At 40.5% G+C, this 11552-nt stretch overlaps 1 protein-coding gene across 3 annotated transcripts; it reads left to right on the top strand.

The window, feature by feature from the left end:
• The first annotated feature begins 334 nt into the window (after positions 1–334).
• LOC114462367 (zinc finger protein 664-like) lies at positions 335–10831 on the top strand. Of its 3 annotated transcripts, none has more exons than XM_028445165.1 (4): positions 335–369; positions 2988–3053; positions 3164–3221; positions 7815–10831. In XM_028445165.1, the coding sequence occupies exons 2-4, from the start codon at positions 3003–3005 to the stop codon at positions 9080–9082; spliced, it is 1377 nt and encodes a 458-aa protein (XP_028300966.1). In that variant the 5' UTR covers positions 335–369; positions 2988–3002; the 3' UTR covers positions 9083–10831. The 3 variants fall into 3 exon arrangements, with proteins under 3 accessions (XP_028300966.1, XP_028300965.1, XP_028300967.1); XM_028445164.1 differs by having other exon boundaries at positions 338–1345; XM_028445166.1 differs by lacking the exon at positions 335–369 and adding an exon at positions 2464–2468.
• Positions 10832–11552: the final 721 nt, after the last annotated feature.

The following is an 11552-nucleotide window of genomic DNA, read 5'->3' on the forward strand; positions in this document are numbered from 1 at the left end:
TTTTTTTAGGTAGAGGCTTTGAAATAAGCCCTTGTGGGTTTTCTGCCTCTTCCTGTACATATTGAATGTACTATTTTTTTTTTTTCTTTCATGTTTGTGTCCTTTGAATTGCGTGCAAAATAGATTTAAAAAAAACTGCATTAAACAGGAGGACATGTTGGAGGACTCAGAGGACAGACTGGTTGTTGTGGGACTGGGAATGAGACGCTAACTGGGCTGATACAGAGAATATAAGGACCTGGATAATGTAGGAGCTAAACAGATCCAGGAGAGGGCGATAGAGCAACAATAAGGATGTAAGCAGCAGATAGAAGAAGAAGAAGAAGAAGAAGGGTGAAAAAGCAGGAGAAGAAGAATGAGGAGAAGAACGTGAGAAGCTGCTCTCCGTCGTTAAAGATGATTATTGTCGGTCATACCTCCTTTAGGAGAACATCTGCGCCGTTTTTATGTTCCTACCACTGACCGTTCCACTCAGCCCAGCCTTAGGGTAACACCAGCTCAGCGCCACAGATGCATTTTCCACCGGGCAGGAGCTGGAGTTGACTCGGAGCTATCGTGTGTTAGCTAGATGTCTCGGTACTGTGTAGTAGCTCACTGCACGAGGACTTCTATAGATCGATACTAGATATTTGCACTTCTTTTCAAATACGTATAGACTATATATGAGAGCCCTGGAGATTAACGATATTTAGGGCCGATACCGATATTGGGGGGCTTAAAAAGCTGATGAATCGGGAGATACTTAAACCCAAAAACATACTGGACAGTAGTCAGAGTAAATGCGGCTCCGTACTGCATACATCATTGGTGGGCAAACTACGGCCCGCGGGCCACATCCGGCCCGTTGGTCTTTTTAATCCGGCCTTTTCCAGCCTCCCAGCCAATCAAAACGCAGAACACATGTAAACAAAGACAAACATTGGCCGAGAAAGCTGCATGTAACAATGATGCCTTCACGGCCATGGGAAACCACAACACTCGTTGAATAAATTACATTGGGACTCAGTCCGTTACAATATCATAATTATGACTGCATTCCTTTGACTTAGTCCTGTGATGCCTGACATCCTATTAGGTATGGACAGAAAATGTAAGATGGAAGAAAGCAGAGTTAGATTGGTCGCCGCCATAACACTCCCACAAAGAAGAAGCTGCAGAAGAACTTACTCATGGTAGAAGCGGAAACTTGGATATCTGGCCAGACAAACAGTTTTTCCACGTCGGATAATCAAAGTAAGCTGTTTGTTGATGTTTTATTGCGGGATCACGTGGTGTCGTGTGAATACACCTGGTGGGGATTGACGGAGCAAAACTGCGGCGCTGACAGCGATACACATCTACAACAGTGAGTGACAAGTGTTAAATAATGAATGGAATGGAGTAAATACTTTTCCACTGAAGTCCTGTCAAAGGCTGTACATCTTATTATTTGCAAAGAAACCGTTTTAAAGGAATAAAACATCCACCGTCACTTTTCCTCCAAGCATGCTGCTAATTATGCTAATAACCATTATTAACAAATTATGTTGGAGGGTTTTTTCATGCAAATACTTTTTATTTAACTGAGCTACTTTTACACACACACACACACACACATATATATATATATATATATATATATATATATATATATAGTGTGTGTGTTATGTGAACTTTCAAGTCCCACCTGTGCCCATTGCCCCCCAAATAATCCTGACAAATAACACGTTAAAATGTGTTGAACCAACAGGGAACAAGTAATATAATATTTCATAATAAATCAAAAACTAAATGAAAGTCATCATCTGAATTTAAAGGGGAAAAAAACAAATGTAAAAAGTGCAGTAGAAAACCAAAAAAAAAGAAAGAAAAGAAATTCAGTACAAGTCTGAAATGAACTAACAGGGAACAAGTATCATGTTTCATAATGGAAGTATATTTCATAAATAAATCAAAACTGAAAAACTAAATGAAATTATTTACCTGCATAAAAAAAACAAATATAAACAATATGTGCCAAAAAGCTTAAGAAAACAAAAAACTAAATGAATATTTTAAATCAGCTTATAAAAGTTTGTTTCTGGTTCCGCTCCACTTCACATGCCGACGTAAATCATGATGTTTGCATTTTAGTTCCACGTTACATTTAGATCCAGTCGCATTTCTAATGCAGTCTTAATTGAATGCTCCTTTAATTTCTGATATATTTTAGGTTTCTAAATTTGCCTAGTAATGATCTTTATCATCAATGAAGAAAGGGTTTTAAGAAGATTGGCATGAAATTGAAAATTTCATTCTGTCATGTCTTAATTCTCTATCACACACTTTGAGAAGCACTGCTCTACTAACAGGCCTGTCTCTCCTTAAATGTACAAACGTTTCTTTAGAATTGGGGCTAAATTTGGGTGAAAGTCCCAAATCTGCAACGCATATCGTTTATTTGTGATGAAGTTTTATAAATTTGAACTTTAGACAAGAAGAAGAAGAATGTATGTATGCATCGGGTGCTGACCCGGCCTGTCTGTCAATTTTTAAAAGTCCATGTGGCTCCTGAGCCTAAAAGTTTGCCCACCTCTGGCAAACATAGTCATTGTTCTGGTTGTTAGAGCTACTATCTTTACCTGGTGGAAAACATTTATTCATGGTTTTTGTTTTTCGGAGTTTCATTTGGTTTTATTTACAGGAGATTAGTTCCTATAGCATTTTGCCAGACAGAACTACTGATGGGAGACACTTGGAAACCAGTTCTGTTCATATAGATCTATGCTACATATACGTTACTGTTAATATAGATCTGTTACATACGATACTGTCAATATAGATCTATATTTACATATGTTGATGTTCATATAGATCTGTTACATAAGTTCCTGTTCATTTAGATCTGTGCCAGATCACACGTGTTGTTGATTACAGTCGCCTGTCCCTGATCTATCCTGACATGTCTACAGTGAGCTTTTGATTCCATGTTGACCTTTTGTATAAATCTTCTCTGTGAATAATTGCAGCTGATAAAGGAGATCATGACTGAGCAAAGCCAGGAGGCAAAGCAGACTGACAGAGAACCTGAGGAGGTAACATCACAGATCTATGACCATGTTTACTGCAGACTTCTCTAACCTACATATTTCTACAGCTGCTCACGCTCATCATGAACTGATTAAATATATTTACTGTTTCCCAGAAACTGGAAATAAAAGCTTTGTTCCAGAACAAGAGGATTCCAGCCAACGTCCTGTGTGGTAATCAAGTTTACTTTTATTTTTAAATTCATCTGAAATGACTTGAATCTTTGCTCTTCATCTGTTCATATTATGCTGTGGGCCAACAGTGATAAACACATGAGAACTTCCACAGCTCCACAACTTAATATCTACACTTTCATAAGTCTCTATGGACATTGGCAATATTAGGGGTGGGAATCTTTAGGCACCTCACGATTCGATTCGATTACGATTCAGTGGGGCTTCGATTTGATTCTAAATTAATTATTAATGTATTTTGATGCATGTTTTATTCACAAAATATTTGTTGTATTCACTGTGTCCATGCACCGTATAAAAATATATATTATTTGTATTTAGAAAAAAGGAGATACATTACCATTCATTATCCTTTATTACACTAATGGAAGAAGTATGTGAACTGAAAATGTACAACTTTTTGAAACAAAGGGAGTAGCAGCCTTCCTTGTAACATAACTTCAAGAAGGGATGGTATATCTCGGCTCCAAGTATGTGGCAGTGCACGAAAGCCCTGTTTTACAGAGCATACATACAGCGTGGCTCGTGTCCTGTTCATTTCCACCGTGGATATTAAAGAAACATCAGATTTTAAGTTGCACGGGGCTGGTCTTAACTCCTGCACGTCCATGCTTCCTTGTTCTACCTTTTTGTTCAGACTTTTTAACGGCCTCTAAAATTTATATTTTTGATTACTGGAAATTAAAGAATCGATTCAGAATCGTCCACCTCCGAATAACGATGCATCTAAGAATCAATTTTTTTCTCCCACCTCTAGTCAACATGTTCTGATTTTTAGTAATATCTACTGTTGTATCACAGTAACATGCTGTTATTAATGACTCTGGTATTAATGTAAAGGAGACTGCTGCAATCTTTCCTAATCTACTGAGTAGAGATTCTTTATTTATCCTGCAATGGGGAAATTTACTGACATGACAGCTCATTAAAAAGACAACAGAAGGTAACACAGAAAAACCCAAAAGACTCCCGAAAAATAGAGCAATGAAGATAAAATGAAATAAACAAAACAATAGAAGCTATACATAAATATAAATACAGATATATACATACAGTACATACAGACGGTCATACAGCGGTGGGAATGAAAGATCTGTGGTAGCGCTCAGTCCTACACTTTAGGTGTTTCAGTCTACCACTGAAGGAGGTGCTCAGACCTTCCACAGTCTGATGCAGGGGGTGAGAGGTGTTGTCCATGATGGCTGTCAGCTTTGCTACCATCCTCCTCTCACCCACCTCCTCCAGTGGGCCCAGGGAGCAGCCCAGGACATCACTGGCCCTCCTGACCACTTGTTCAGTCTCTTTCTGTCCCAGTCAGTGCTGCCCGGTCCCCAACAGACCACAGCATAGTGGATAGTAGAGGCTACCACAGTCACAGAAAGCAGAAGGAGGGGTCTGCTGACCCCAAACAACCTCAGTCTCAGGAGTTGGGGAGGACTCTGACCCTTCCTGTACACGGCGGCAGTGTGGTGAGACGAGTCCAGTTTGTTGTTGAGAACACCCAGGTACTTAAAGCTGTCCACCTGCTCAATGTCCGAGCCCTGGATGTTCACTCGTGTGTGTGTGTGGTGACTTCTGGAGAAAGTCGCCACACACCATCTCTTTTGTCTTACTGGTGTTCAGACTCAGATGATTGTGTTCACACCAGCTCACAAAGTCCACGATGACAGACCTGTACTCCAGCTCATCCCCCTCAGACACACAGTCAACAATGACTGAGTCATCTGAAAATTTCTGGAGGTGACAGCTGCTGGAGTTGTAGAAGAAGTCCACTGTGTACAGGGTGAAGAAGAACAGTGAAAGGACCGTTCTCTGTGGGGCCCCCTGTGCTGCAGACTACCACATCAGACATGCAGTTACGCAGCCCCACATACTGCGGTCTGTCTGTGAGGTAGTCAATGCTCCATGCAGCCAGATGTTCCTCCACTCCTGCATCCTCCAGCTTCCCTGGCAGCAGCACCAGACGGATGGTGTTGAAAGCGCTGGAGAAGTAAAAAGACATGACCCTCACATAGGGCAGGCCAAAAAATTGATTTAATCGATTAATCAAATTTGTAGATAAAAATGATTTTATTTTGCAAATTTGAGTTTTTTTCGGATGTTATCTCCCGATCAGGACTCGGATATATATGTATATTTATTATCATTATAGGGGCGGGCAGTATACCGATTAAAAAAAAAAAAGTGGGTCGTGATTTCATGACCGTGAAAAAATGTGGGTCCCAGGGTGAGAGCAGATGAGAATGAAAGTTACGTACATAACTACGGTTCTATGAATCCCGGATGACCGCCAGAGCGGGGCTTTAGCACTGTATATCTATGTCTCACATATGCACTGGTCGAGCACCTATACCAACAGAGTCACCTGTGACACGCCGGAGTCTATAAGTTCCGGTGCCACCGGTGGATCTTTTCCTCAGGAATCTTCTCGCTAAACCTCGGTGATTCCGAGTGACTGAACGCTCTGGCGGTCATCCGGGAATCATAGAACCGTAGTTACGTACGTAACTTTCGTTCTATTTCATCCCTACTGACTGCCAGAAGCGGTGCTTTAGCACTGGATGAGCAATGTCAACAGTGTCATGAGGAATCCAGACACCTACCTCGCATAGTGGATGCTGAGGGATTGATGGCCAAGATCGCTCTCAAATGAGGCGGCATAGCCACGTTCATGCTGTAGAATCTGTTAAAGGTGATATATAATTTCAGTTTAAAATAAAAAAACACCAGATGGAAAACAAAAGCCTAGCTGTGGGCAAATTGTGCAAGAAAGAGTTTGCCGATCACCAGGGGCCTCATGTACAAAAACTTGCGTGAAAAATGTTGTGAAAAAAGCGTACATCTCAATCCAGACACAGGCGTACGTTTGTAAAAATTCAGATGTAATATATCTGTGTGTAGGACTGGATCCACGCAAATTTCCTTTGAACATTGTGTGGATGTGAGCGCACATATGTCCCCTCCCTGTTCACGCCTACACCTACATACTGTATGAATCATATTAAAATGAGATCGGAGCCAGGATTCCCCTCAGCTGATCAGATAAAGCTGAGCTCTTAGCACCAGGAACAAAGAAAGTAAGAGATTTTTAGACTGACAGTAATATGTAAGATGGAGATGATTCAACAGTGGATACTTGAATGAATATAAATATTATTATATACACACAGTTCCCTGAATGCTTGACTGGATGTGTTAAGAAGTGGGAAGCGGATTAAGGTGGAGATGGAAAATGCTATCCTACTACTAATAATAGTAAATCATAATAATAGTAAGACGTTCTGATCGTGCAAATCAGGCTTAATGTTTGTGTCTGTCCTTCCTCTGATCATCAAACAGGCTGTGAATGTGTAACAGGTAAATGTGACTCAGTGGAAGACGCTTTGGTATTAAAGCCTCTATAGGTGAAGTACTTTGACCAATACGTCATTCGCCAACGTGTTAAAGTCTGTTACTCAGAGCACTGCTGGTACCACCTGCAGGAGATCCCAGCTCACAGAGCTCTGATAGGTAGTGCACGACTGACTTGGATTAGATTAATTTAAAAACTGTACCTCAAAAAATGTGTAAATGATACAGGTCAGCAGTAGCTCAGAGGTTCATGTGTGACTGTATTGTATTATTTAGGTAGCGTGCTTAATAAATCCTTAGAATCTAAAGCATTAACTATGTAAAAATGTACGTATGCCACCTTAGGACTTGACGTGAAAGACATTTCTATGCTCACTCAAGTTCCAGAACATCAGGAATTTGCCGTGGATTTTGAGGTATGCACGTTTTTGGGTGTACGTACCTTTTGACATGAGGCCTGTGAGCTCTTATAGCCTCTGCTAGCACCTCAATGCTAAACATGTAGCAGCTACCACCTCAATGCTAACCATGTAGCAGCGAGCAGGGACAATGGTCCTTGTGGGAGCAGACTGTGTCTCCAATCCACACTGGACACTCAGACAGGGTTCAGAGCCAAAATGAATAAATCCATGAGTGACAAATGAACAAAGTCAGTGGATAAATGATAGTAGACAGTCGACCACTCTCTGTGGTAGAGGATGTGGGCGGGGCTTGAAGCACTTCTACAAATAGCATCGTCTGACCCAACTTATCACCTGCTATGTAGAAAAACTATTTCAAACTAAATTCATCAGTTTCATCAGTTGCTCTGTTTATTTCATGCCACAGATATTCTAACTATTTTATTCTTTTCGGTTTCCATTTCTCTGGAATGTTCTGTAGAAGTACTGTTTTTTTTATTTTAATACACAAACACACATTTGTTTTTATAAAATCCAGAAAAGCGTGAATATACCTTACTTAAGTTGAAGTTTGGGCTTTGTGAACAATTCAATCATAATACGCTTTTTTGTTTTCGATCACTTATAGTTTTCATTGATTGTCATATACCAAAATCCATTTAAAATGAAAAACTTTTTGTGTGAAATAATGTCAGGCCATTAATTTAGATTAATTAATTACAAAGTTTCTAATTAGATTCATTTTTTTAATCGAGTCCCACATCTAGAAAATATACACTGACAACAAATTCCAACAAACCCTTTTCTGTTCTTTGTAAAGGAGAATCCACTGATGGACTGCAGCTCCAGGATCATCTCCACATAAAGAAGGAAGAGGAAGAACTGTGGGAAAGTCTGGAAGTAAAGCAGGAGACAGATATTACAGCTGTTACTGTGAAGAGTGAAGATGAAGAGGAGGAAGCTCAGCGTTCTCTGCTACTCTGGAGACAAAGTGAGGAGAACATCAAAGGAGAACCTGCAACCTGTAGCTCAGCTAAACTCATTAAAGTAGAACCAAATATAGACATCAGTGAAGGTCCAGAAGCAACAAACACTTGTACACAACCAGACACTGATGGAGAGGAAACAGACTGCTCTGACACTGAAGACAGTGAGGATTGGAGGGAACCTTTGTCCCAGTCTGAAGCTCAGAGTGAACACATGGACATGAGCTGTGAGAGCTTTCAGACATCTGAGGTTAGGACTGAGAAGAACAACAAAGGAAAATCACAGAACACAGAGAAACGCTTTAGTTGTGACGTGTGTAGGAAACGATTTGGAACCAGAACAACTCTAGAGGTCCACATGAGAATTCACACAGGAGAGAAACCCTTTGGTTGTGACGTGTGTGGGAAACGATTTGGCGACAGAACAAATCTGAAGGTCCACTTGAGAATTCACACAGGAGAGAAACGCTTTGGTTGTGACGTGTGTGGGGAACGATTTAGCAGACGGACAACTCTGAAGATGCACAAGAGAATTCACACAGGAGAGAAACCTTTTGGCTGTAATGTTTGTGGTAAACAATTTAGGTACAAGACTCATCTGAAGCCTCACATGTTAATTCACTCAGGAGAGAATCCCTTTGGTTGTGACGTGTGTGGGAAGCGATTTATCAGCAAAACACGTCTGAAGGTCCACACGAGACTTCACACAGGAGAGAAACCCTTTGGTTGTGATGTTTGTGGTCAAACATTTACTTATCAGAGAAGTTTTTCCGTACACATGAGTTGCCACTCAGGACAGAGACCCTATGGTTGTGATATTTGTGGTAAACGATTTATGTACAAGAATCATCTGAAGCCTCACATGTCTATCCACTCAGGAGAGAAACCCTATGAATGTGATGTTTGTCAGAAAAGATTTATTACCAAGCGTGAAGTGATTATTCACAACAGATCCCACACAGGTGAGAAACCCTATGTTTGTGATGTTTGTCAGAAAAGATTTACTATAAAATCTAACCTCAATCGACACATGAGAATTCACACTAGAGCAGGGGACACCAAACATGCAGACCCAGACTCACAGACTAAACAGGAGTTATGAATGAAAACCTAAAGGTCCAGTATTATGCTGTTTTTCACTCATCTCCATTTGTTCTAAGAACCCAAACAACATAGTATTTGAGTTTCATTTTCCCAAACTGTTTTCTGGAGTTTCAGCCCTCTGAAAAGTCGCTTTCATGACGCTTCTAAAAAACGGGCTGTTTTGGGGCCTTCATACATATGCATGAGTGGGCGTGTCTGTAGACGATGACTTCATGCCTCGCTCTAGAGAAGATGGTCACCTCCGTGATTGTCTTTTGCTCTCCACACACTTTTGTTTATGTTTTCAGCCCAAAAACTGCACATTACAGTAAAGCACATGGATATTTAAGCTGCTAATGTGATTGTGAGTCAGACAATTACTGCTCCATGGTGTGTGTTTATCACATCAGCAGCAGCGGAGTCAGTCAGCTGTTTCAAATACTCATTGGAGTAAGTGAGTCATTTGTTTTGTCCAACTGCTGCGTCATATTGGGTCACAAACATGTCAGATAATGTCAAAGGCGATACGAGGCCATATAACGGTTACTAAAAATGAATCTGTGGGCGCTCACAATTTTCTATGTACTGGATTATCTACGTCGGGATTATCTATATACTGAACATAAATATATTATCTGTGGATAGTGGATAAGGCAGCAGGCTTGTAATCGTAGGCTCACTAGTTCTAATTTCCCTGGTCCATCACTGTGGGATGATGATCAGTCACTTACATTAACTCTAACTGCTCCCTTAGTTCTAGATCACGGCTTCTCACTGCTCCTCAGGGAGGTGTTAAATGCAGATAACACATTTTGTGTATGTAGCATTACATATATTACAATAAAATATAATGTATATTCTATATTAAACCGCAGTGTTTATTTTACCTGTGATGTAGTTTGAGAGGGAGGAGCTCACATTCTAATATAGGGTCAAAGGAGCCAGGTTTGTCAGGAGGAGGAGTTTCCACCTTGTAAAAAAAATATTCAACTTGCACATTTGCAGCTGACATTTTACAAAATGTGGAATAACAAAGGGAGGAAAGAGAAGTTTTTCAACTTTGGCCCTCTGAATGAGGCTCAAGGGATGTATATCACTGTAGGAAAACCATTATAAAGTTCAATTTTCATAATACTGCCCCCTTAATGTAGTGCTTCTATATTTAACCTGTACAGCTATGGCAGTCTTTACGGTAGCATTCCAGCCAACAAGGAAACGCTCTAACCAATCACATACAAGTTTTTTATCCCACGTGACATGGCTAAACCAATCAGGATTGTATAATACTGGGCCTGGGTGATAAAATTAGTGATATATGTTCAGATATGTACTTAATATCAATAAAAAATGTGAGAATTTTTGATGATTTCACTGGACTCAGAAGAAAAAAAAACAGCAACAGCCCGTGACCCAGAGATGTAGACAGAGGAACGGCTTGAGCCACTCCAAAGTAGCTGTGTACATCAGCAGTTTCATGTTTCACCAAATGAAATGACCTCAGCAAACGCTGTCATCAGTATTAGCTTATCTGGAAAAGGGCCAATGTGTAACATTTACAGACATACAGTGTAAATAAAAAAACATTTAGTCAGCCACCAATTGTGAAAGTTCTCCCACTTAAAAAGATGAGGCCTGTATTTTTCATCATCGGTTTACCTCAACTATCAGAGACAAAATGAGAAAACAAAAACCAGAAAATGACTGTAGTATTTTTAATGTATTTATTTGCAAATTATGGTGGAAAATAAGTATTTGATCACTAACAAAAGTTAATCTCATTACTTTGTAATATACCCTTTGTTGGCAATGACAGTGGTCAAATGTTTTCTGTAAGTCTTCACAAGGTTTTCACACACTGTTGCTGGTATTTTGGCCCATTCCTCCATGCAGATCTCCTCTAGAGCAGTGATGTTTTGGGGTTGTCACTGGACAACACAGACTTTCAACTCCCTCCAAAGATTTTCTATGAGGTTGAGATCTGGAGACTGGCTAGGCCACTCCAGGACCTTGAAATGCTTCTTACGAAGCCACTCCTTCATTGCCCGGGCGTTGTGTTTGGGATCATTGTTGTGCTGAAAGACCCAGCCACGTTTCATCTTCAATGCCCTTGCTGATGGAAGGAGGTTTTCACTCAAAATCTCACGATATATGGCCCCATTCATTCTTTTCTTTACATGGATCAGTCGTTCTGGTCACTTTGCAGAGAAACAGCCCCAAAGCATGATGTCTCCACCCCCGTGCTTTACAGTAGGTATGGTGTTCTTTCTCCTCCAAACACAACAAGTTGACTTTTTACCAGAAAGTTCTATTTTGGTTTCATCTGACCATATGAAATTTGCCCAGTCCTTTTCTGGATCATCCAAATGCTCTCTAGCAAACTTCGGACAGGCCTGGACATGTACTGGCTTAAGCAGGGGGACACGTCTGGCACTGCAGGTTTTGCGACCCTGATGGCATAGTGTGTTACTGATGGTAGCCTTTGTTACTTT

Source organism: Gouania willdenowi, chromosome 4 (genome assembly GCF_900634775.1).
Source record: "Gouania willdenowi chromosome 4, fGouWil2.1, whole genome shotgun sequence".
Lineage (NCBI taxonomy): Eukaryota > Metazoa > Chordata > Actinopteri > Blenniiformes > Gobiesocidae > Gouania > Gouania willdenowi.

Excerpts from the sequence above, each read along its gene's own strand:
- LOC114462367 (XM_028445165.1), top strand. The coding sequence starts at position 3,003 with ATGACTGAGCAAAGCCAGGAGGCAAAGCAGACTGACAGAGAACCTGAG. Across the intron at positions 3,054-3,163 it reads CTGACAGAGAACCTGAGGAG|AAACTGGAAATAAAAGCTTT; the intron begins GTAACATCACAG and ends ACTGTTTCCCAG. Across the intron at positions 3,222-7,814 it reads TCCAGCCAACGTCCTGTGTG|GAGAATCCACTGATGGACTG; the intron begins GTAATCAAGTTT and ends TTCTTTGTAAAG.